The sequence below is a fragment of the Epithele typhae genome (assembly GCF_022376455.1).
Source record: "Epithele typhae strain CBS 203.58 chromosome Unknown BXZ73scaffold_81, whole genome shotgun sequence".
In the NCBI taxonomy this organism is placed as follows: domain Eukaryota; kingdom Fungi; phylum Basidiomycota; class Agaricomycetes; order Polyporales; family Epitheliaceae; genus Epithele; species Epithele typhae.
The window spans coordinates 1-23,979 of NW_025954272.1; the positions used below are offsets into that span (position 1 = coordinate 1).

Consider the following 23,979-nt stretch of genomic DNA (forward strand, 5'->3'; position numbering starts at 1 on the left):
CGACTTCGTGGTAGATGCTGCTGCTCGTGGTCACCGAGGTCCAGTTCACAGGGCTGGTCAGGTTGGGCGACAGCCATTCTTCAAACACAGCATATCAGCAAACATCCGTGTGGCGATGTCGAAGGGACGCACGGACGGCTGTGATATCGCTGTATACTTGCACGGTGTGGACCGCGTTGTCGTTCGCGGTCGCCTCCAAGGCAACGTATGACAGAGGAATGGACTGCTTAACCCAGTCGGAGGGCTTGCGAGGACGCGTAAGAAGAGTGAGACGCGTGAATGACGATAGCAGCGTACCTCGAGAGGGGATAGGAAAGTGATTGTGAGGGTCATCGGGCCCACCTGCATGGAGTAGATACTTCTTGTTGGGGTGACTTGCACAGCGGTGATGTTTGCCGTAGGTGGGATGAGGTCACCGCCCATCCAGTTGTACACCGTCCCGTCAATTCGAATCTTGCCTCTCCAGCCCAGGTCCGGAACCTGCCCTCATGCTCGAGAAGACAATAGCTGCGAAAAAACAACGGGGCGTACCGTTTGAGACCAGAAGTTGGCCCACGAATTGGAGAGTGGTGCTGATCCATTCGTCGAGATCTGCCAGGCGTTGACATAGGGGGAGCGGACTGCAAGAGGGATGCTAGCAGGAGTGAAGGAAGCAGCGCGTACTTGAGAGCAAACCAAGAGGGGAAGGACGGCGAGAAGGAGAAGAGGCAGCATACTGAGCACAGCTTGCCCAGTAGCTGGAGGAGAGAAGGGATGTCGGCGTGAGCAGGAGATCCTCCTCACGGCACGGCATCTAAGTTCCAACTCTATTATGTCCGGAGCAACCGGAGTCTGGGTTTGATGTCGGATGTCAAGATCCTGGAGGTTTGGGCTTGACCAGAGCGGACCAATCAAAGTAAAGCATGCCGGCTATGAGGCACTTGGTACGCCTTCAAGTTGGTCGACGTTGACGTATTCTTTCTAGGACGAAGACCTTAGCCAGTGCAAGGACGAGAGAAGGGTGGAGACGACGCGCCTGCAAAACTTTACAACATCGTCACTGGCGCATGACTGATGCGGCTCTCTCACAGCTGTCACATGTCAACGTTTCAACGTTAACAGTGTACTACATAAGTTCATGATGGCGGCTGTGCTCAAGTGCTGGTGGCCACAATTGGCAGAGGAATCACCGGCGCAGGTGTCTAACTATGTACGCGGGGCGGACTCGGATCTCTCGGTGGGACGCGCGATATGGCAGGGAAGCCGACCATTGAATATCGAAAACTATTGTGTGGGATTTCAGGCCGCGATCGGGAGAGGTCGGGGATGATGGCGTCGCGCCTGGTCTCCTCTGGCACCTGGGACAGGCGAATGGACGGGGGATGTGTGGTAGATGGTGGTGGATAAGAAGGAGCAAACGCGTAGCGTACAATTAGTAATACAGGCGGTGGCGAGCACGATCGGTACACGGTTACCTAAGCGAGCGGCCCGAGGTTGCACATTTAGCGCCCAAGTTCCAACTTCAACATACTTATTGGTATACACTGTACATTTGGATGGGATAAGATCAGAGAAAGTAGAGCCTAGTGAAGACAAGGATCGAGAACGTACCCGCTGCGGGAATCTGACACAGAGGCGAGACGTAGTGAGAAGTTCGAGTCAAAAGCACCCGGATCCAACCCGGATCCGTGTCCGCCCCACCATCTGGCGCCTGTGACACACGGCCGTACACTCAACTCAAGTACTGAGCAACGTCAGCGTTAACGCCAGCCGCTCTGATTCCTACTAACGCTGCCACAAAGCACTGAGGGTATGTCATCGATATTTTCCCTTTTCTTAAAAAGTCGGGGCACATGGACGCGGCAAACGATGTACCCTAGCCTTGGTTGTCGGGCACAACTTTGGAACCAGGATAAATGACCTCACTTTTATCCCTTGTCTACCGCTATATCTACAAACACTGTGAGTCCCACGTAATTCTTCCTTTCTTCCCTTCTGTTTCTCTCATCTAGTCATACCCTCACATCACTTCCCGCACCACTTCAGGCTCGCGCCGCTGCGGAACAGCTGGAACCACGGCCCAACACCCTTCCACACCTCCGCCAGCTCTGGCGGATACCGGCTGTTGCTCTCCATCGTCACAACACGCTCCGTGTGCGGCAGGAGCGCGAGCACCCGCCCGTCAGCCGTCTACACGCCCGTGATGCTCCCATGGACTCCCGTTCAAGTTGAGCGGGTACGCCGTCGCCGCCGCCGCGCCCTTCCCATCGACGTACCGCACCGCGACGAGCCCACACGCCTCTAATGCAGCGCGCTGTCCCTCACGCGCGAACACCGGGCGGCCCTCCCCGTGCGCGACCGCGACAGGCAGGCGCGCGCCCGCTGGCATATCGCGCAGGAAGACGGAACGTGCGGTCGCGGGCCCAGACACGATCTCGACGACGGCGACGCGCGCCTCGAGGCGCTCGGAGCGGTTTGCGCGGAACGCGGGCCAGTCCGCCGCGCTGGGGATCACCTCCGCGAGCGCGGCAAGGAGCTGGCAGCCGTTGCAGACCACGAGCGTGAAGTTGTCGGCGCGCGCGATCGAAGAAGGCGGAGAACGCGGCGTGCGCGGTCGCGTTGAGGAGCACGGAGGACGCCCAGCCGTGCCCCGCGCCGAGCATGTCGCCGTACGAGAAGCCGCCACAGGCCGTGAGCCTGCGGAAGGAGGAGAGCGGGACTGCGCCGGAGAGAATGTCGGACATGTGCACGTCGACGGCGTCGAAGGCCCGGGCCATCTCGATGTGCCCGTTCACGCTCTGCTCGCGCAGGATGGTGACATTGGGGCGGCGGAAGAGGCTCAGAGACTGGTGCGGGAGAAGGTCAGATCGTATTAGAGCCCGCGGTGGTCGGGGGATGATATGAGCGCGAACTCTTCTTTTGAACAGTCAGGGTTGTCGCGGAGGGATTGCATCTGGTAGGACGTTTCGGTCCATGTCGGCTGCAACTGCGCGCGTGTGCTGGAGAACACGTCGCCGGAAGACGTCGGGAACTTGACGGTCTCCTCACGAGTCACGCTGCCCAGAACGTGGATGGAAGACGATGAGAAACTTTGCTGGACGAAGACTTCGGGCCCGTGTACGCTTAATGTCCTGGGTCTCCACCACATCCGGGGCCTCCGAGCCGACCTGCTTGAACACCTGCGCGACAGCCGAGCCTCCAAGGCGCTGCTTCCCGCGCGCAAGGTCGAAGAACAGCAGCACCATCGGCCCGTCCACGTCGGTGCGCAACCGCGGCGTCCACGTCTTCCCCACATCCTCGACCGCCGCGAACGCCGTGACGACGAGCGAGAGCGGCGCGCTCACCTCCTTCCGCTCCCCATCGCGCTCCTGCCACCGCATCGACATCGACATCGAGTCCTTCCCGACCGGGATCCCGACTCCGAGCGCCGGGCAGAGCTCCAGATCTCCATCGGGGACATGCTCGAATCCGCGACGAGCACGTCCCGGATCTCGAATGCTGCCCCCAGCCCAGAGTCGTGCACGAGCTCCGGGAGCGCGTTCGAGAGCCCGCCGGCGCCGACGTCGTGGATGGACTCGATCGGGCTCGCATCGTAGAGCGCGATGCAAGCATCTCCGTGTTGTCCCGCTACACGCTCGCAAAGTCGAGCTCCGCCCACCCCGCGCTCGACAGCTGGCGGGCGGGCAGTGACTGGCTGCTCGCCGCGCCGCCACCCAGTCCGATTCGGAGGAGCCCTGGTACGCCGAGGATGACGATCTTCGACCCTTTAGAGATCTTCGACTTGTGCGCGAATGCCGCGCGTGTTGGTTTCTAGTGTTCCGGTGTACGCCCTCATCCGAGGCACGACCAGTACGCTTAGTCATGTATACTACGTTCCCACGCATTGTACAGTACTATGCCGCCGTATCGTCCTAGTAGATCGATCATATCCATTCTATCATCCTATCCACCATCGTCGTCCTATCCGACACCCTGTCCGTCATCCGGCGTCCTTTCGCCTCTACGGCTCTCTTCGTCCACTGCTCGATTCTTCACAGCGCGGACGTTCCCGAGTCCTCTAGCGAGCGTCCGGCGCTCGCTCCCGCAGCGTTGTCGCAGCTCAGCTCATTCGCCCTCTTGCACGCCTGCCGCGCTCAGAAACTTTGTCATCACTGGACATTTAGAAATGCCATTACGTCGCGTGTAGATGTACCAAAGGCCGATGTGGGTGCGTATAAAGCTCCTGGCATGACCTGACAGTAGCAGCAACTTCAACACAACCCACCCAACCACCCTCCAGCACCACTCAGCATGTCTACCGAGGCTTCCACCTCTGCACTTTTCAGCCCATTCGCATCTGCGACATCACTCTCGCCCATCGCGTGGTAATGTCCACGAGAAGACAGGCGGGCAGCCGAATGCCCCGGGTATCTACAACGACGCACAGGTCGCAGCGTGGAGAAAGGTGAGCACGTATTCCAGCGCTTCCAGTGAACGTTCGCTGATAATCAAAGCGCAGATCGTCGACGCAGTCCACGCCAAGGGCTCTCACATCTACCTGCAGCCTTGGGCTCTCGGGCGCGCGGCGCGCCCAGAACTATTTAACAAGGAGTTCCCCAACTGCCCCTACGTTGCGCCTTCGCCGATCGCGCTCAAAGAGCACGCCGAGGACACTTCTTGCCCCTTGACTGTCGACGGTATGCTGTTTCGTAGGACGGCATGATGTGGATATCCCGTCATGCTCACCATTTCGCCCACAGAGATCAAGTAGTGGGTCCAGTAGTAGTAGTATGGCCAGGCCGCGAAGGACACCGTCGAGGTGCACGGCGCGAACGGGTACCTTGTCGACGAGTTCCTCCAGGACGTCCCGAACACCTGCACGGACGAGTACGGTGGCTCGATCGAGGACCGTGCGCGCTTCGCTCGTCATGGACGCCATCGTTGGCGCCGTCGGTGAAAGCAAATTAGCGATCCGTCTGAGCCCATGGAGCACACTTACCAGGACATGCGCATGGAGGACCCGGTGGCGCAGTTCACGTACCTCGTCGACCAGTTCAAGCAGCGCTTCCCAAAGTTGGCGTACCTCCATGTCGTCGCGCCCAAAACGCTGGCCAACGTAGGGCCGAAGGACCCTTCGGTGTGTGCTGCGGCGTTTCTGGCGATGGTATCGAGGCTGACAAGGCATGCAGCAAGCGAACTTCATTTACGACCTCTGGGCCCCCCGGCATGTGATCTCCACCGGTAGGTACGACCACGAGTCTGGTGTGAAGACCGCGGAGGTCATCGGATACGGAATGATGTTCCTCGCGAACCCTGACCTGCCCTTCCGCCTGAAGAAGAACCTGGCGCTCAACGCACGGGACTACAGCACGCTCTTCACCGCGAAGTCCGCGGAAGGTTACACAACGTACACGTTCTCGGAGGAGTTCTTGAAGACGCAGATTGGATGAGCTCGGGCGATGTAACTTACAGCGACCTCCTGATGGTCGTGGATTGACGGCATTATTGGCGCGTGTTGATTGATGAATGTTCTTGCACTTTCTGGTCGTTAACGCATTGAATACGGTCCACCTTCCATCCCGCCCTTCCCGTGCGCGCTTCGCAAGGGCCCGTGTTCTCCGTGTCCCGGAGGCGTCAAATTTTCAAATTTCAAGGTCACCTGTGCTCTAGGACAGGCAGATGGCAGCGGACCAGTGCCATGTCTGTGCGCGACAGCAAAGTGCTTATGTCGAAGGTGTGGCACATTGGCTCAGCGGAGCCGTGTCCGACCCCGAAGTGCTGCGGCCACCGCCGCGGTGGTAGGTAAAGCAAGTGGGAAAATATCGATCAGAATATACGGACGCTCGAAGTAACTCAATCTGAGAGTCCATTTCAGAGGGCTCCTCCCGTTTGCTGGTCTCATCGCCAGCCGCTCCTGTGCCGCACCGCGCCGCCGCCTCGTCTGGCGTATTTCGACAGAGACCCTGCTTTTCTCCCTCCAGTCCCAAATGGTGTGACCGACTCGGCCCTCCTAATGCCGTCGGCGGCCCAGCGCGCAGATTGCGTTGCCCGATCGCGCGTCGCGTACCGCCGCGCTCTTCCTCCCTCCGCGTCCTCTGCCCTCCGGCTCCCTTCCTCAGCATCCACTACTTCCTGTGTAGCTTTCGGGAATATGTCTTTGGGTCCGTGGAGATGCGATCTCGTCGGGTCATGGCACTCGAGCGCCGGTATGAATCCAACTCTAGATTCAGACAAGGCGGCCATCTGCGCGGGCGGTCCGTGGAGGGCCGAGTCCGAGAGCATACCATTTGGAATCGGGGGCTCTGTCGAATTTGCCAGACGCTCGTCCAGGCGGTGGGGTTAGAACTGAGTACTGAGTCAGTACTGGTTGGTCGCGGTGTGGGCTCCGCGGCTGTGGACCCGACGCCCGCCTTAGTATGGCGTGCCCGCTCAAGCGCCAGCGAATGCGCAGCGGCACTGCAAGTTGGCCCAGCTCCCTCCTCCTCCTCCTCCTCCTCCTCCTCACCGTTGTATTGTGCTATCCCGTCGCCGTTTCAGTGCCTGCCTGCATCCACTGCCCCTCAGTCGTCCCTCCATCACTTGCACTGGTTCAGGGCATGGGTGCCGGGGGCCGAGCAGCGCGGACTCGTCAAGCACGCGCTTATCTCTGGTGTCAGACGTCCGCCACTATCAGTAAGGATTGTTCTTATGGATGGTTCCCAGTACGTCGCGCCTTCAGAGAGGCTCCTGTTCTGCTTCACTGACAGTGAAAACTGATCACGGTCGCCATACTATGTATAAAGAGCTGAGAGGAAATGCTCCCCCCACGCTCATAGCCAGGCGGCCCCTCACTCCTTTCACCGTACCTGGCCCGCATACTGTCCTGGTACGTATCCCGCTCACCATATCCCCTTCTTCTCTGACGACACACCCCTTTGCAGCTCAGTAGCGTGAAAAATGCGCCTCCTTGCCACCGACACCGGGTTCATGTCCGAGTTCGCGGACCCGACCGAAGTCAAGTACGCTATCCTCTCTCACGTATGGGCCAGGAAAACGGCCGAAAACGACAAGCCCTACGAACCAGAACTCACGTATGACGACTACATCCGCCTTCGCACCGAGCATGGAGACGGATCCGATGATCTCTTCCTCGACAAACTCCCTTTGAAGGTACGACGCTCTTGCGAAGTCGCCAAACACCACGGCATCTCCTTCATCTGGATCGACACCTGCTGCATCAACAAGTCAAATAGCTCCGAGCTTTCGGAAGCGATCAACTCCATGTACCGATGGTACAGCCTCGCGCAAGTCTGCTACGCCTATCTCTACGACGTCGATCACGCCAAGACCAAGTTCCACGACAGCGAATGGTTCAAACGCGGGTGGACGCTGCAAGAGCTCATTGCGCCCCCAGAAGTTCTCTTCTTTGACAGCGACTGGCAGATGATCGGCTCGCGCTATGACCTCTCGGACGAAATCCGGGCGATCACCAACATAGACCGTGCCGTCCTCCGGAAGGAGCGCCAGATCTCCGACGTCTGTGTCGCTCAGCGCATGTCGTGGGCGGCATCCCGGAAGACGACACGCGAGGAGGACATGGCCTACTGCTTGATAGGGATCTTCGATGTCCATCTTCCCCCCCTCTACGGCGAGCGCGACTACGCGTTTATCCGCCTCCAAGAGGCCATCCTTGCAAAGATACCGGATCAGAGCATCCTAGCCTGGGGCTCGAACCAATACGACGAGGGGCTCACACTCGACAGGCCCTCTTCATGCGCTCTTCCGCCAAACGTATCTGTCAAACATAGTCGTCAGTCCTTCCTTCTCGCTGGGTCTCCCAAGGACTTCGCGAACTGCCACGAAACCGTCAACATCACCTCCGACATGCTCGCCCGCGCTCTCGACTGGCCCAACATCCCCTACGCTCGCTTCACGGTGACTGCGAACGGGATCTACGTCAAACTCCCTCTAATACCCTGCTACGATCTCTCGGGAGCTCAGCATCGTCTCGCTATCCTCACCTGCCAGGTGCCCCTACCGCGGAGAAACAAAAGCCAGGTCCATCATCCGCATCGCTTCGAACAGCACAATCCTCAAGTCGTATGCTTGGTTCTCCGTTCGTATGGCGAAGCACGATCGAGCAAGAGCACGGAAATGTTCGTAGGACTCGCGTCCATGGCCGACAGGTTACAGATCGACGCCCGGATTCCTATCAAAGCCGCGCTCGACAAGATGGCGAGCTACTTCCGCCTGGCAACGCTTCCTCTCGAAAGCCTCAAGGCGTCTAGGGGTAACGCTAAGGTGGAGTCCATCTACATCCACCATCTCCTTTCCGCCGGTCACCACGACCAAGACGGCCCCGAGTCCGACGTCCTCTTCCAAGCGCTTGCACGAGAAGGCTTGAACGATCCCAAGTTCGAGCTGACGAAATGGTGCTCGGACGTTCTCAAGAAGCGGGGTTTCGCCGTCAGCCAACCCCGCACTCAGACAATCACGATTTCCGACGACGCAACGAAGCTGGATGAGCTCACCATCGAGGTCACCCGCTGCAACTGCGTGGGCCATCGGTACTGCATCGTTCCTCGCTCCAACAGCGCCGACTCAGTGTCCCCGCAGCAGCACTGGTCGTGGGACACCGCCGTACACTACGGCGACGCCGGCTCGCGCACGAACTCGAACTGCTCCAGCTACCACATCTACTCGTGGGACATCAAGGACGGCGTCGCGCACCGTTCGTTCAAGCCACCTAGCCGACGGTCTGCCGGCGGGATCGAGCACATCAGCATCCTTGTCAAGCACGTCCCGCAGCCGGAGCGCTTCGTCGTCGACCTCAAGGTCGTCCGGTTCCGGCCTGACGAGTTGGCGTCCCAGCCGACGTGGCCCGCGGAGGACTTCCCGCCCTGGCCGCCGTCACCCTCATCCTCGTCTGCCACTGAAACACCTACTCGGGCCCGCACGGCCCTTCACGTCGAGACGAATGGGCCTCCGAGGAAGCCCGGGGGTGTCCGCTCGCACTCGTTGGCGCCCGCACCTATGATGATGGCGCAGCCCTCGGGGGTCAATGGCAGCGGCCGAAGCAGAAACGCCAGCTCTCCGCTGCGCCATTATCTTCATCTCCACATCAGCCGACGCGGCCTGCATGGTTTTGTAAGTCTTCAATCCGCGCTCCAAGGAAGCGTGGAAGCTCATAGTCCAGTAGCGCCGAACGATGGCCAGCCGCTGTCTACCATCTCCGACGAGCCCGAGCCCTTCGATGAATCAAGTCCTCGAACGCCTGCCACGGCGGTCAGCCCAGATACGGGAGAGGCTAGGTATGAATCCTCGTGTTATTGGGCATGGCTGGTTCTTACGTCTCTACGCAGAACTTCGGTCTCGTGGACCCGGGAGCTGGAAGTTTCCGGTTTACCCCCAAATCACGGAACGCTACCTGTGGTGACCAAGCTGCCGCCGCCGCCACCGAAGATTCGTGAGAAGAACAGCGAGCTCAAGAAGCGTCACCCTGCCAATGATGCTGCAAGTCGAGGTGAGTATGGGATTAAGTACCTTCGCGCTGCCCACCGTTTAAAGCTGGGTATATCAGACCCGAGAAGTCCTCGACTCTTCGACATGTTCAAGAGACTGGCCCGACACATCTCCCGTAAAGCAGCCCGTAGTGCCGACCAACGCAGAAATGCACAGTTCCGCTGGTATTAGACGGTTTGAATGGATGATGGTGGCGATGATGGTGTGTATGGTGATGATGATGGCGCTCCTTGTACTACGTGCTCCGCCCGTACACTAGCCATGACCGTAGTATAGTTTCATGCCATTCTCACGAACGAGTTACAACTCAAGCACTTCTTACGGCGTCCGTAACGCGAGGAAATGCGTCTCGAAGGGGTACGTGGCGTGTCCCTTTTCTCAGCATACTAGTAGTTGGAGTAAGTAGTCGGGATCGCTGGCCAGAATGTTGGTTTTAGCCGGAACACTAAGTTAGGCAGCAGCCCTTGACGTCAGACCTCCTCTCCGCGCATACGGTCTCAATGGGACTCACCATCGACAGGAACATCTGTCCTCGATATTTTCTCTGTCTGCTACGCTTTCTTCAACGCCATCTCCCGCGTGTATGCGCCCGTGGAGATCAGTGATTGCGGTGTCCATGGCTGGTGGATGAAGTCCGCCTGCCTCGGATCCTTGGACGAGCCTCCGCCGAGCGCGTTCGCGTTCACAAAGATCGGGGTGACGTGCTAGGTTGTCTGATACTTATGACAAAGCGTACAGAATACCGACTGGAGCTGTCGCTTGCGTGGTCACGGAAGCCGCGCAGAACTTGTCATTTGAGACAATGGAACGATTGAAGTCCCGGCCGCCCTTATCAGTACTACTCACATCTGTGCATCGTCGTGGTCATCCACAAGCACTCGGCAAGTTAAATCAAGGAACGTACCACCACTGCAGTCTTCTGTGTGAGTTCACACACCCCTAAACTCGTCGCGTTCATTCTTTCCGACGACCTTCTCACCGCCTCGGCCAACTCTCTGTCTTCTTCCGAGAGGGCGTCCATCCTTCCATCGCGTTCTCCCACGACCGGAAGTACGTCCACCTCGCATGTCGCCCCTTCCTCCGGCGGAACCTTCTCGTCAAAGTACCGCCACACCACCTTCGCCGTGCACACCGACGAGCCGCTCGTCGAGCATTGCGGCCACGCGCTCTCCTGCACCAACAGCCCCGCGGCCCCGAAGCGCGCTGGCCCGTCCTCCTCGCCTGAGCGAGCGGCGTGACCGGGTCGAACCTGTTCGACGGCGGCGACGGCGGGTGCGCCGCGCGCTCCGCCGCGACCGGCGCCGTGAGCCTCGCCTTCGCGCGGAGTGGCCACCCCGCGCACTGGACCCACGACGTGCCCCACACAGGCGCGAGCAGCGGCGAGGTCTCGACGAGGGCATCCCAGACGCGCGCGAACGCGGTCGCGTTGTACATACGCGTGCGCGTCCCCGTCCGCGCACTCCACCGCCCAGCGCGCCGTGCTTCTTGACTCTGGGATGGGACTGGCGGAGGAAGCATGCGTCGTGGCCAGTCACTGGATGACTAGATAGGCCGGCGAGGCGAAGACGGGAGTGGGGTACCGAGCCGGTGCCGACGCCGGAAGAAGCTTTGTTGGATGATGAGGACTACTGAGGCGGAACAGGATCTTGCGAGCTTCCGAGGACGGTGTCGAAGAATCTTGACGCGGAAGGATGGCGAGACAGAGTAGGCGTCGGGATCGGGTCCGAGGGGGGCAAGTCAGAAGACGGGTAGTCGGCGAAAGCAGATGACGGGCGAGATCCGGAGCTGCGCGCATTGGATTTGTTGGCCTGCCGCTGTTCCGGTGCCTTGATAGAAAGCAAGTCGTCCCAAGAAAGCGTGCGTTTCGGAATCCCCCACGAAGACGGTGTCGTCATCGGACGCAGCGAGAACGAAGGAGTAGGAGTAGGGACGCGTCGCCGCGCACCCCGAGGCGCACCCGAGACTGGTTGCACCAATGAGGGCGCTGGGGTATGAGAAGAAGCAGAAGTGCGCTTTTGAGCCTTGGCTGTATGCACGATATCCGAGCTTTGGCCAGAGTCGAGAGGCCTCTTCCGGCCCTTGGCCGCCGGTGGGGGACGCTGAGTAGTGGGGTTTTGGACGCAGACGCAAATGAAGCGGATCGAGTTCACAAAAGTGGTCGCGGCTCCTTCGTCTTGAAAAGTGACCTGAAACCTGCGATACTGCTGCTCAGGACGAATTTAGCAACGCGTATAGTCAAGGAAGATAGGCGTGGGTCCTCACTGGAGCTTTTCAGACAGAGACGTCGCGTGAAATGGGGCGCTGATAACGGAAGCCGACCATAACACCTTCGTAGACCGCTTTGAGGGGTGGCGTGAGGGGCGCCTGCATATCGGGCAGGGACCAGCGGCGCCTACACGACAAAGTCCAAGTCTTCCTGCAAGGTGCATTCAGCATACACAGCAAGGAGCAGTAATATTAGGGCACACACAAATCCGATCTCTTGCTGATCTGCGTCCATCGCATCTCGTCCGAGAGGGCATATCCACATGATTTTGACTCTGAAAGAGTGAAGACGGCCGTCGGGTGCCTTGGTGTCTTCAATCGTCAGGCGTATGATCGGGGTACTGAACGTCTGCCGGCCTCGCTGGGTCCCGCGTTGCGCGCGCGTGAGTACTTGAACAGCTCGTGAGAATCCGTCGTCGTCGTGGAAAGCGACATCGCCAAACGATTGAGTGATGAAAGCACCCAGGAAGGAATTCATGCGAGGATAGTGCCGCGCGGTCATGTGACTGAGTTCGATGTTCGAATCCCGCATCGTCCAGACATGCCGATTCGAAGATTTTTGCGGGGAGGGGGACAACGACATACATAGAATGCAACTCAGAAATAAATCAAAGTTGTCACTGCTGGCGCGTCCGAGGGACCTGGGCCTGAGCCGCGATCCACTGGCCCAGGACTTCAGGGTTCCTCGAGTTGTATGTACACCATTTCGGGCCCAGTGGATCTGGATCGCGTTAGCACGCTTCCCTCACGAAGAATATGAGCGGGATAAAAGACACCGGTACACAATGCCCTCGTCTGTATGCGATCTCAAGAGGAAGCCCTGGGAGATGAGCTCAACCTTGGATTGCGCGGTCCAAGCAAGGCCGTTGTCGGCTGCAGCACCGCATCGTCAGCCGTCTCCAGGGCGAGCATAAGGATGCAATGAAATGCCAATGACGCACCAATCCACCGCTCACCTGGCTGGATCGTGCGCGACGTGACGCCACCCTGGCCCGTGGCATGGTAGACGAACAGGCCGTCCTTGGAGAAGGCTGATCGTGGGTTAGCATGCAGCCCGTGCGGTGAGGAGCGAGGGGAGCAGAAGCAAGGTCGGATCGGACAGCGCTAGGTACGCACAGACAACCTTGCCAAAGCCTTAGCTCATGGCGGTGCGCGCGACGCCGCCGCCGGTGCAGGCGAGGAACGCGTCCCTGCAATCACCCACGGAGTCTCAGTCTGGCGGTCGAGGTGGATGGGGACGAGACCAGGGACGGTAGTATCGCCCCGGTCTCAAGTGTGAGCATGGCCCCGCCCGGGCCGGTGAACGCCCGAGACCCAGACATCTGCGCAGGCCGCCGTGCTCGTGCTGACCAGGCCCCAGGGTAGCCACGCTGCTTCTAAGACATAAGTACCGACGAGAATATGTAGATGCTGTTAGTGGGGGATGGGACGGAGAGGGTGATAGCAATCGAGCAGTGAGCTTGGCCAATCGCTATCCCAGATGGACCTGAAGGCTGAAAGATGCGCACGGTCTGGATCCGTGCGAAGGCAAAATGCTTAAGGCTACAGCGACAATGAAAAAGTACAAAAATGGTATGGTCTAGGGTCCCTATGTCACAGGGACGGTGCGAGCAAATGCATCCAGAGCCAGCCAGAGCCCCGCGGCGAGGTCATGAGTTGCTCCGTGGCGGCGATGGCGTCCCGCGCCTTTTCCGCACTCGTCAGCACTGTACGCGCCCAAACGCAGAGTTCCGTCGTCGTGTTTGCGAGAGAAGCGGCTGATCAACGAGGAAGGTAGGGGGTGCGGGGATCAGCGAGATTAACGGGAGATAGGCTTAGCACACACTTCCGGGGAAGGCCGAGGAAAGCGTACCTGACGACGCCGACGCTCATCGACGTGGATCCGGAGTCGGCGGCTTTCGATTTCGGCGGCAAATTCGAGCAGGGGTTTGTGCGCGCGGCGGCTCATTTGTCTGAACTTGCGGAGCTTAAGGCTCGTTGTGCTGTTTTCGTCGTGCTCCCGGGGTCGCCTCCGATGCCGCGTTGAGCTCATTTTCCTCGACAAGGAGTGGAGCCCCGGCTTTCCCGAGCACCGCGGGCTTTTCCTCGACAAGAGAGGAACACAGAGTAGCGCCTGTTACGAAAGGGGACGAAAGTGAGGATCCGAATACCTTGGGATTGACCAGGAATACTCACAGAAGGTGCAATCGTAGACGCGACGGAACTTGATCCTTCCACATGGGATCCCAAAGACAGACGGAAGGGGTCGGTATTCAAATATTCGTCCTCGGAAACGAGCAGATCCATCTTGAGGTCGGCGAGTTCCGGAGAGTTGTACAGAGGACAGAAGAAGATATTGGGATTGCTCCGGCTCTGCATATTGGGTATCGGGTGGCAGTCGGCGGCTGAAGTCCAGGGGCGATACTACAACGCTCTGTGCCCAGCGTTAAGAATATATGTACAAGCTCTTGCTTTGAAGAGAGCCACATCCTGAAGCGGGCTTTCGGCGAACAAAGAGTCGTCATTGTGGTCTGAAAGTGAGATTGAGTGGTCTAGTGAGCCGCCCAGGAACCAACAAAGAGCCTTGAATATGTCCACACGAACTTACGTGCTTCTTCACAGTTTGATGATACCAAATGTCAGCGCCTTTACGTCAAGAACACAATTTCTGACCAAGTACTTATGGCGCAGCGCTTGGTCAACTGGTTGTGACTTGGTCCGTGCCAACAAGTAGAACAAATAGAGACTCAATGGCGTGTAATTATTGGTCTTCATCGGGGATTTCCAGCCTGTGGCCTCCGTGACGGAACCCGTGGGACGGTGCAAAAGTGGACCGAACGACCCACCACGAGAGTACCAATAATTACGGCAACGTAGTGTAATCTTGCGGCAGCGTATGTACCATTTCAACTGCATGTATGCAATTTTGCAAAGGATCGGTGGTCCCGGCGTGGTGCACTGCAGTACTACGGCCTGTTAGCAACCATCGACACTCTATTCGACAGTCGCGAGCACATGGTTGGCTAGACCAACAATCGATGTGGATTGTGGTCGGCGTGAGAAGACGTGGGCTGATCGTCTGTCTTTACCATCGAGTGATGTGCTGGTCCGGAGATGTTCCTCAAAAGTGGACGGATCCAAGCCGCGATACAGGTTTCATTTGTAAGTACGAGGGGAAGCGGCTGAGACAAGGCGGTCTTAAGCACCGCTTGGGGCGGGGGAAAATAACGGCCGACGCACTCAAAGAGGCAAGATGCGGGGCAGGGCGGGGGCGGTGATATGGCGCTGCGACGCTCGGGCGCAAGCCTCGGCGATGAAGCTTGGAGATGGGTCTAAAAGCGGGGCAGCGGCTATCTGCCACAGCAGACGGGTGAGCAGGAAGCGGAGGTGCAGGTGCGATCATGGAGGCAGGGGCGCGGCACATTGCACCGGTTTAGCGCGAGGGAACGAACGGTCCGCCCGCGCCCAACGCGCTCGGAAGATTGAAGGCCGTCTTCCAACCCCTCCTCCTCCTCCTCCTTCGTCTGCCAACCTCGATCCGCCCTCCATGCGCTCTGGCTCTCGCTGAAACCCCCAGGTCCTCTGACTGTCCACGCTCGACGCGACCTCTTGGCTCTGGAAACACGCTCACCACTCTCTGCTGCGCACCTTTCGTCGCGCGAATGCACCCCCTCACCGTCCTCCCCTTCGAACTCATCCTTGCTGGCTTTGTTGTCGCTCGAGACATTGTGCGCTCTTCGGTTCGCATCGCGTCCCCCCGACTGACTCTCTGGTGTACGTTCAGCGGCTCCGAGGTGCACCTCCGCAGTCAACATGTCGGGACGGGCTTGACAAGGTGAGCATATGTTCTGTGGCATGCGCGTTCAGAGGGAGGGCAATGGAGGGAGATGGTAGGGGAAGGAAAGCAGATGAGGTGGGCGAGGCGATCGGCAATGCCTCAGGGTCAGGTTCGATCGCTTGCAGACCGTGCCGTCTCGGCCGCGGGGCCGTCTCAAGCGGTGGCGGCGACTCGGCGACTCGGCTCAATGGATGCAACAGTACCTGAGGAGAGACAGGCTAATCCACTGGAGGTCACTGTGCCGGATTTCCCCCTCGTTTTTCTTCGCATACACCCACTATGGCAGCGGTTGACGATGTTCCTACAGCTGAACAACAAGTACGGACATAGTCCATGCACCCTGCAAGACCAGCTCAACCAAGCTTGCTCTGACGACCCTGGTATGTTCTCTTCTCTCTTGAACACGTCTGCCCTGCCGCTCAATGTATTATCCTAGACGACGATACTTGTACATGGTGCGTTGTCAAGGACCTTGTGCTAGTCGCCCTTCTCACTGCGGACGCATGCTCAGCAATACCATGATGTATAATGTCGGTGCAGCATGTCAAGCTTGCTCAGGCAACGCTACCTCTACCTGGTCGCAATGGGCAAGCGCACACTCCTGTGGGTCTACACCTGGTCCACCCCCCTCTCATCTTCAAGTCCAAAAAGACACTGTCCCGGACTGGGCCTACCAGAACCTCTCGTCATCCAGCGACTTCAACTTGGCAGCTGCTCTTGCGCAGTCTCGTACGTTGCGTGACTTCCCGTGACCACTGACTCTAGCTAATTTTATACTCGACACCCTTCCTCAGCGCCGAATCAAGGTCTATCAAAGGGCGCAGAAGTGGCTGTGATCATCTCCGTAGCGATGGGCGCGCTGCTGCTGTCGTCGCTCGGCTTCTGGTGGTATTGGCGACGGAAGTGGGCACGCCAGCGGAATTCGCGACAGAAGACACTCCCGCTCCTCCCAGGACAGAACTCACCATTCCACCCTGCGAAGTGGTTGCGGTGGGTCGGCTTATTCCGTGGGTCGCAACGCCTTCGCCCGACAAAGAAGAACTCCGAGTGGGAGATCGACGATGACGACGATGACGACGACGACGGCACGGAACTCCTCTCGCAGTCTAGCGGAAAGCGGAACAGCTACCACAGCCCGTACTCTGCGCTGTCTCCGCAACGTGCGTACGGACACAACGTCAGCCCAAGCACGTCGGGCCACGTGCAGTCTCCGTCGGGCTCAAGCTTGCTCTCGCGCTTACCAAGCGTCAGGTTGCCGTCCTTCTTGGAGCGCTTCTCCAAGTTCAAGGACGGGGTGCCCAAGAGCACGTCATACAAGTCCAAGTACGTGTCGCCCTCGTCTGCGGACGTCAACTTCCAGATCGACGGGCCCATTCCCGAATCTGGCGAACTCCTCGGACGCAAAGGGACGACGCGCACCGTGGCAGACTTCCGCCCTCGACTTTCGGGTTCGCTCCCCGGCGACAATAATGCCCACCGACTTTCAAGACCCGTAACGGATCCCGGTGCGGCGCGACCGGACCACATGGACGAAGGTTTTGTTCTGGTCCCAGAACCGGCCCCGGTTCCAGAGTCGGTTCTGATCATCTCGAAGGACGGACGGGATTTCTCACTGGACGACACGACGACTGTCGCAGGCATGTCGGGAGGCAGCTCGGCTCTTTCCCATCCCGTACGTGGTTTTACTCACGTACCATCGCCCATCGCTCACTCACACGTTTTACGCATCAGCCCTCCGCCTTCGGTGGGCGATTAACGACGTCCTCCGGGTCGGGCTCGTTCTCCCGCACCGGCACCGCCAGCATGATCGTCAGCCCCGTCTCCGCCTGGCAGTCAAGCACGGGCAGCTCCTCCTGGCTGCCCTCCCGCAGCCACCGCGCGGAGACCTCCTCGACCGTCTCGGGCGCGTACCCGCACGAGCTGCGCCGCGATCCGGACCTCGCGGCGCCGCCCAGCTGGGCGAACAAGTTCCCCCTCCCCCCCACCATCGTCCCGCCGGTCCCGCCGCTGCCCCCTCTCCCGGACTTGCCGCCGGTGGCACCGCTGGCGGTGCGGCCGCGGCCGTTGCCGCGGATGCCGGTGGAGGACCTGGAGCCTCCGCGCGTGCTCCCGGAGGACAGGGAGCGGGAGTCGCCGACGGCGATGACCCCCGCGGACATTGGCGCGCGGACATTTCGATGACGGAGTCAGAGGCAGCCGTTGATTCGCGCGTTGTATGCGCCCGTGCGGTCGTATATACACAGCGGCCTGCGGTCGTGTTGCGTCATGCTCCGCCGTGCCGCGCTCTCGTCGGCGGAGCGGCGTCGGAGATGGCGTCTGCGTATATGGTTGCTTGTACGTATTTACCAAGGACTCTATCCATATCACGCGATGACACTTGTACATATTCCACTAACATGCGGACAGTGCTCTTTGCTGTACTTAGTATCGAACGGGGCTCGCCTCTCAAGGTAAAACGACCTCGATGGACGTCTAGACTCGCTGGAATGGATCCATAACCACGGCATTGAGGTCCCCAGCGACGGACCCTCCTATGTACACGAGTATAAAACTAGAAACAGATGTACTTGTTGTTTGAGTTGCTCTCAGATCAAAGTGGCATCAATGGAGACCAGTCACCCGCGCAAGCGGGTAGATGCGCTCAGACCACCAGAGCGTCTGCCCAGACAATACAGACGGGATTCCGGCTGGGTGGGGCCCGGATAAGTTGACACAACTAGCCAGACTCCAGAGGGTGTGCTAGGACCAGTGGTATTAGTAGTCGCGTGCTTGCATACGTCGACCGCACTGATGGCCGATCATTCCCACTCGCATGGGCGCCTACCCCGGGATCATGATGCCCGGCGGGATTTTGCCTTCTGTCCACTCCGAGCACGCGGCATGCAGGTCCATCAGCGCGCACACCACTCGTCGCACATGGCCATTGATCTTCTCCTTGACGACTTTTCTCCGTGGCCTCTGTGCCTTGTTGCTGGTGCTCCACCTCAGACCTGCGTCCTAGCTAGTAGCTAGTACCCAGGTCATGGGAGAGGCGCAAAGGTAGGAGACCTACTTGTTACCGTTCAAGTCGCAGCCGACTAACTTGGTCGAATTTCAAGTCCTACCCGCGAATCCGTGCCGTCAGGATGGTCATCCGGGATTGCTGCAGTCGGAAAGAACACATGTCGACATCGCCTATGCCCAGAGGCGAACCCCCGGTCTCCACCCTTTTTCTTTACGACGCACGCCGGGACCCGTTCCCGCGGAACGTCAGAGGGAAACGCGTCCCTATATACCCTTCAGCAACGCGGCGCAGCCCCTGCTTTGCGCCTTCCCGCTCCTTCCGCTCGTTGCTCCCTGTCCCGGCGTCCCCTTGCTCATGTCCCATGTGTCGCTCCTTGGTCGCAGCCTGGCTTGTTTCGACGTACGTTGCCTCTACCTTCAGCCTGCCCCTCCCTTTACTCGCCGCCTCCCATGGTCTTTCCCCGCTCTCGGAACTCTTCCGGCATCCGAACCCGGGGCCCGAAGACTCTGGCAAGACCCATGATCTGGAGCGGAGAGGATTAGCGCGGTTTGACGGAGAGGTCGCTCAAGGGCAGGAAGATGGAGTCCCCAAAGTCAGAACTACCTCTTCCTCTGCGGCGTTCATCGACACACCCCTTGAGGTATGGAAATGCTGTTCAGTTCTTTTCTCTCAATGCGAGCTCAAGGCACGATAGCTCTCCACCCGGGCTCGCCTGTCTTTACCGCTCTCCTTTTCAATATTTCTCGACAACCCTTCACATGAAACCCATGCGTATCATGTGCAAGGAGATTCATTCGTTGCTGTCGCACGTGAGTATGGAGCTTACCCAAGTTGTAAACTGATACTGAGGGACCGGCTCGCAGAGCGATTCCCAGCACGTACATTAAGCCCTATTCGAACAGTAGACATCCACGCGCAGGTCACCGCGCTCTCGACCGACACTCAAGCCCTCGTGTCTTCTAGGTTCGATGTCTTCTTGTGCCATCCGTTGTGCATACGCACTAACGACCGATTCAGAGCACAGCACGCTTCCGGGAACGTCCGTCGTGATGGAAGCGACGATAGCCAACCAAAGACTGTGTCCACGGGGCCGTACTGGGCGGCACTATTCCAACCGTAGCCTTCTTGGTGATCGCGGTTGGAGCGACGTCCTTCTTGCGGCGCCGCAAACGCAGGAGGGGTCGCAAAGGACCCCGGGACGACAACCAGAGCGAGATCATCGAGTATTTGGACTCACCCCGAGAAGCGCCTGGTCGCCTCTACCCTTACTACTACTCCAAAGACGCCAGCACCTTTCACGAAGATCACGAAGCCTCAATGCCTTCCTCTGCCACATATCCTATTTCCGCTCCCCCCAGCCCCAGTCCTTCAATCACCCCGCCTCCCCCCGCCATCGTGCACCAGCACCACTGCCTCGTCCGCGACAAGCTCCCCTCCACGGACAGCACGCCCACCTCCTCCACCCGCTTCAACTCCACCCCCCACTCCCGCTCCAACTCCCGCCCCACGATCGCCCGCACTGCCACCCTCCCTCCTCCCCTCCTCCTCCTCCCGACCGACCCGCGGCGCCCCCTGTCGGCGGCGTCGGACACCGCGATGCACCCGCTCTCCGCCGTCACCGCCGCGCACCCGAAGATGCACCGCGGCCCCGCGCGCCTCGTCGCCGTCAACGCGACCGCGGCGGACATCATCAGCCCCGTGTCGCCCGGGCCCCGCGCGCGGCCGCCGTCGATGATGATGGACGTGGACGGGGACGGGGACCCGTTCCGAAGGATGCCGAGCCCGGTGGTGGCGCCGCTGAGGAGCGGGTCGTCGCTCGGCGCGCGCGCGGAATGCGGGGCGGGCCCAGAGGCGACTTCGCCGGTGGCGACGGTCGAGGTGTTGCGAGCGAGGACGCTGGAGGAAAAGGCAAAGCCCGAGAAGGGTGGCGCGGGCGGAGGTGCCAGGGCACATAAGGAGATGGTGACGGGACTGAAGACTGAGATCCAGATGCTGATCCAGGAGGTAAGGGCGCTGAAGAGCGACCAGGACGTCCTGGACAGGGAGCGCGAGAAAAAGTACGGGATTGGGTCGGGGATGTGAAGAGGTGTAGTAGGTATATACGCGACCGCCGGTCGCTTCGTGCGTTTCACCGAATTTGCGTCTGGACATATACGTGTGTATCGAGTAGTTGATAATCTGGATCACTCTTACTTTGTACGTATGCCTCTATTCTACCTTGCGCCTGCGCACGTATTTGTATCATCATCTGGGTAAAGTGCACTTGCTTTTGTCATCGCAGTGCGCGAAATGGCCCAAACGAACCCCACAGCGACGGAGATAGCTTGCTCACGCATCCATCCAGTTCTTGCACTGGATAATAGCCCCATCAGTCGCGTAGAGGCTTTGGAACATAAATTGCTTACGAAGAATCGGCGATGGACTGTGGATCCAGCATCATCTATTGTTTTCACCTCCGCCGATGTCAAGTCGGGAAGGCGCAAAATATCGAGGTACTCCTGCATGCGCTCTGCCTTGGAGCTAGTCCTGTGAGTAAGGTCAATCAGATTGTAGTCCCGACGGAAGTAAAGCAACCATACGTGATCTCTATCACCCCGTGTGCGCGATGCCACAAGAGAAGCACCTGAGCCTCAGTCACTGGTGCTCCTGCCTCCTTCTCCAAACGCCGACGAATGGGAGCCAGCAGCGCTGAGTCGACGGGGCCGTCCGGGAACCGAGTCAACGTCGCAAGCCCGGAGTAGCCAGCGGTCGCGATGCCGTGCCGCTCGTGGATGGCGACGAGGGTCTTGTTCGTGTCGTACACGTACGGATGATACTCGACCTGCGCCATAGTCAGAAGTCAGCACGCGCCGCACATCCGTTATCATGGTCTTGAGGGCATCACCTGGTTGACCGCGGGAATGACCTTCGCGTCTTCCAGGATCGTGTGCAGCTGGGTCGCGTTGAAGTTTGACAGCCCGATCGTCCGCGCGAGCCCCGCCTCCTTCACGCCCTCCATCTCGCGCCACGTCGCCTTGAGGTCCGCGAAGAATATGGGCACGTGGATGAGGAACATGTCGACGTAGTCGACCCGCAGCTTCCGGAGCGACTCTTCGAGCGCGCCGCGTACGCTCTGGCCCTCGGGGAGTTTGTTGAGCTTGGTAGTGATATAGAGATCCGCGCGCGGCCGGCCGCACGTCGCGATCGCGGCGCCCAGGAACTCTTCGTTCTTGTACAACTGCGCGCCGTCGAGGTGGGTGAACCCGGCGGAGATCGCGGAGAGGATGGTGGAGGTGGTGTCGTGCTCGCGGTGGATGGTGCCGGTGCCGTATCCGAGGGCGGGGACACGTGTGCCGTCGTTGAGAAGTACCATCGGCATTGGTGGAAGCTGGGAGGCACCCATGGCAGTGGAGGATGACGGAGGTCGATTGTGAAACGAGAGACTGCAACAGCGGATTTCCCGTTGGTCCAGCGCAGATCGGGCACGTGTCCTGGCTGTTGAGGCTGATGGTTTACCGTCGGTGCCGAGTTTCGAGATTATGGATTGGCAGGTAGGACGACGGACCTTTTGCAGAACGAACATGACGATAGCGTTGAGGCGATAGAATGATATACATACTGGATTTGGAAGTGTGCACATGTGCCAAGTTGTCGGGCGTCTGCTCAAGTGCGCGCACGAGAGACATCGCGCGTGTCCTGGTTCGATACGTTCTTAGCTGTGTAGTTACACGCGCATATGTGACACATAGGGATAGAATGAGAATAATAATAATAATAAAAGCGTGTCCTGGTTCCCTGTTCTGCTCCATCTACCCGCTACACCCAGTCTCCTCCCATATCGCCCGCCCTGGCTACTCCTCGGCACGTTCAAAGATCGGTGCCATAGACTGGGGTGCCTATTCACAACGTCGCATCTGTCCATGAGAACCCCAGGTATGTACCTACCAAACCTAATCCTCGCCCCTTCATTCTCGCTCGGTCTCCCAAGGACTTCGAGAACTGCCACGAAACCGTCAATATTACCTCCGGCACGCTCGCCCGCGCTCTCGACTGGCCAGCATCCCATACGCTCGCGTCACAGTGACTACGAACGGAATCTACGTCAAACTCCCTCTGATACCCTGCTACGATCGCTCGGGGGTCCAGCATTGTCTCGCCATCCTCACTTGCCAGGTGCCTCTACCGCGGAGGGACGAAAACCAGGATCGCCCGCGTCACTTCGAACAGCGCAAGCTTCAAGTCGTCTGTTTGGTTCTCCACTCGCATGGCGAAGGGCAATTGTGCAAGAGCACCGAGATGTTCGTAGGATTCGCGCCCATAGCTGAAAGGCTGCAGATCGACCCCTGGAATCCGATCAAAGCCGCGCTCGACAACATGGCGAGCTACTTCCGCCTGGCGACGCTTCCTCTCGAAAGCCTCAAGGCGTTTAAGGATAACGCCAAGGTCGAGTCCATCTACATCCACCATCCCACTTCCGATGAGGACGGTCCCTCGGGGTCCACCTTCCTCCTCCAGGCGCTTGCGCGAGAAGGCTTGGACGACCCCAAGTTCGAGCTGACGACATGGTGCTCGGATGTTCTCACCCTCTCTCTCTCTCTCTCACCAAGCAGGGCTTCGCCGTCAGCCGATCCCGCACTCAGATGATCACGATTTCCGACGTCGCGTCGAAGTCGGACGGGCTCACTATCGAGGTCACCCGCTGCGACTGCGCGGGCCATCATCCTTCCCCGCTCCAACAGCAGCGACTCGGTGTCCCCGCCGCAGTACTGGTCGTGGGACATCGCCGCGGACTATTACGGCGATGCCGGCTCGCGCGCGAACTGGAATTGCTCCAGCTACCACATCTACTCGTGGGACATCAAGGACGGCGTCGCGCACCGCTCGTTCAAGCCACCGGGCCGACAGTCTGCCGGCGGGATCGAGCACATCAGCATCCTGGTCAAGCACGTCCCGCAGCCGGAGCGCTTCGTCGTCGACCTCAAGGTCGTCCGGTTCCGGCCTGACGAGTTGGCGTCCCAGCCGACGTGGCCCGCGGAGGACTTTCCGCCCTTGCCGCCGTCTACCATCTCCGGCTAGCCCGAGCCCTCTGATGGACCAAGTCCGAGTCAAACGCCTGCTACGGGGGTCATCCCGTATACGGGAGAGTCTAGGCTGGGTCTGACGTCCCTACGCAGAACGGCCTCGTGGACCGAGCTGGAAGTTTACCGTTTATCCCCAGATCACGGAGCACTACCCGTGGTGACCGCGCTACCACCGAAGATTTGTGAGAAGAAGCTCAAGAAGCGTCGCACTGCCAATGATGCTGCAAGTCGAGGTGAGTATGGCATTAAGTACCTCTGCGCTGCCCCCCGTTTACAGCTGAATATGTCAGACTCCGAGAAGCCCTCAACTCCTCAACCTGCTCAAGAAACTCCCGACGCATCTCCTGTAAAGCACCAAACGAATTCTGCTGGTA

At 59.2% G+C, this 23,979-nt stretch overlaps 10 protein-coding genes across 10 annotated transcripts; 5 read left to right on the forward strand and 5 right to left on the reverse strand.

Annotated features, from left to right (window-relative positions):
- Nucleotides 1–4: 4 nt before the first annotated feature.
- Nucleotides 5–714, reverse strand: BXZ73DRAFT_81449 (uncharacterized protein; the record flags this gene model as incomplete). Its single annotated transcript, XM_048023504.1, has 4 exons — nt 5–78; nt 133–244; nt 298–480; nt 532–714. Coding segments are annotated over 4 exons (552 nt in total), but the record flags the coding sequence as incomplete, so codon positions are not given.
- Nucleotides 715–2,004: 1,290 nt separating this feature from the next.
- On the reverse strand, nt 2,005–3,842 carry BXZ73DRAFT_81450 (class I glutamine amidotransferase-like protein; the record flags this gene model as incomplete). The annotated part of the gene is made up of 6 exons (XM_048023505.1): nt 2,005–2,169; nt 2,261–2,515; nt 2,610–2,825; nt 3,147–3,440; nt 3,461–3,606; nt 3,638–3,842. The coding sequence occupies 6 exons, from the start codon at nt 3,840–3,842 to the stop codon at nt 2,005–2,007; spliced, it is 1,281 nt and encodes a 426-aa protein (XP_047872762.1).
- Nucleotides 3,843–4,942: 1,100 nt separating this feature from the next.
- On the forward strand, nt 4,943–5,408 carry BXZ73DRAFT_106327 (uncharacterized protein; the record flags this gene model as incomplete). Its single annotated transcript, XM_048016594.1, has 2 exons — nt 4,943–5,095; nt 5,148–5,408. 2 exons carry the CDS (start codon nt 4,943–4,945, stop codon nt 5,406–5,408), a joined length of 414 nt encoding a protein of 137 aa, XP_047872763.1.
- A 1,486-nt stretch (nt 5,409–6,894) lies between these two features.
- BXZ73DRAFT_92687 (heterokaryon incompatibility protein-domain-containing protein) lies at nt 6,895–8,462 on the forward strand (the record flags this gene model as incomplete). The annotated part of the gene is made up of 3 exons (XM_048026450.1): nt 6,895–7,728; nt 7,753–7,893; nt 8,409–8,462. 3 exons carry the CDS (start codon nt 6,895–6,897, stop codon nt 8,460–8,462), a joined length of 1,029 nt encoding a protein of 342 aa, XP_047872764.1.
- A 3,389-nt stretch (nt 8,463–11,851) lies between these two features.
- On the reverse strand, nt 11,852–12,202 carry BXZ73DRAFT_106329 (uncharacterized protein; the record flags this gene model as incomplete). The annotated part of the gene is made up of 2 exons (XM_048016595.1): nt 11,852–11,875; nt 11,930–12,202. 2 exons carry the CDS (start codon nt 12,200–12,202, stop codon nt 11,852–11,854), a joined length of 297 nt encoding a protein of 98 aa, XP_047872765.1.
- Nucleotides 12,203–12,399: 197 nt separating this feature from the next.
- Nucleotides 12,400–14,082, reverse strand: BXZ73DRAFT_106330 (uncharacterized protein; the record flags this gene model as incomplete). The annotated part of the gene is made up of 4 exons (XM_048016596.1): nt 12,400–12,445; nt 12,501–12,597; nt 12,666–12,755; nt 13,962–14,082. The coding sequence occupies 4 exons, from the start codon at nt 14,080–14,082 to the stop codon at nt 12,400–12,402; spliced, it is 354 nt and encodes a 117-aa protein (XP_047872766.1).
- Nucleotides 14,083–15,836: 1,754 nt separating this feature from the next.
- On the forward strand, nt 15,837–17,722 carry BXZ73DRAFT_106331 (uncharacterized protein; the record flags this gene model as incomplete). Its single annotated transcript, XM_048016597.1, has 5 exons — nt 15,837–15,921; nt 15,978–15,996; nt 16,053–16,270; nt 16,336–17,213; nt 17,273–17,722. The coding sequence occupies 5 exons, from the start codon at nt 15,837–15,839 to the stop codon at nt 17,720–17,722; spliced, it is 1,650 nt and encodes a 549-aa protein (XP_047872767.1).
- A 1,184-nt stretch (nt 17,723–18,906) lies between these two features.
- Nucleotides 18,907–20,627, forward strand: BXZ73DRAFT_106332 (uncharacterized protein; the record flags this gene model as incomplete). The annotated part of the gene is made up of 5 exons (XM_048016598.1): nt 18,907–19,185; nt 19,240–19,354; nt 19,409–19,508; nt 19,563–19,661; nt 19,721–20,627. The coding sequence occupies 5 exons, from the start codon at nt 18,907–18,909 to the stop codon at nt 20,625–20,627; spliced, it is 1,500 nt and encodes a 499-aa protein (XP_047872768.1).
- A 131-nt stretch (nt 20,628–20,758) lies between these two features.
- Nucleotides 20,759–21,903, reverse strand: BXZ73DRAFT_54571 (NADP-dependent oxidoreductase domain-containing protein; the record flags this gene model as incomplete). Its single annotated transcript, XM_048021193.1, has 3 exons — nt 20,759–21,071; nt 21,125–21,366; nt 21,430–21,903. 3 exons carry the CDS (start codon nt 21,901–21,903, stop codon nt 20,759–20,761), a joined length of 1,029 nt encoding a protein of 342 aa, XP_047872769.1.
- A 917-nt stretch (nt 21,904–22,820) lies between these two features.
- On the forward strand, nt 22,821–23,600 carry BXZ73DRAFT_81456 (uncharacterized protein; the record flags this gene model as incomplete). Its single annotated transcript, XM_048023506.1, has 2 exons — nt 22,821–23,089; nt 23,195–23,600. The coding sequence occupies 2 exons, from the start codon at nt 22,821–22,823 to the stop codon at nt 23,598–23,600; spliced, it is 675 nt and encodes a 224-aa protein (XP_047872770.1).
- Nucleotides 23,601–23,979: the final 379 nt, after the last annotated feature.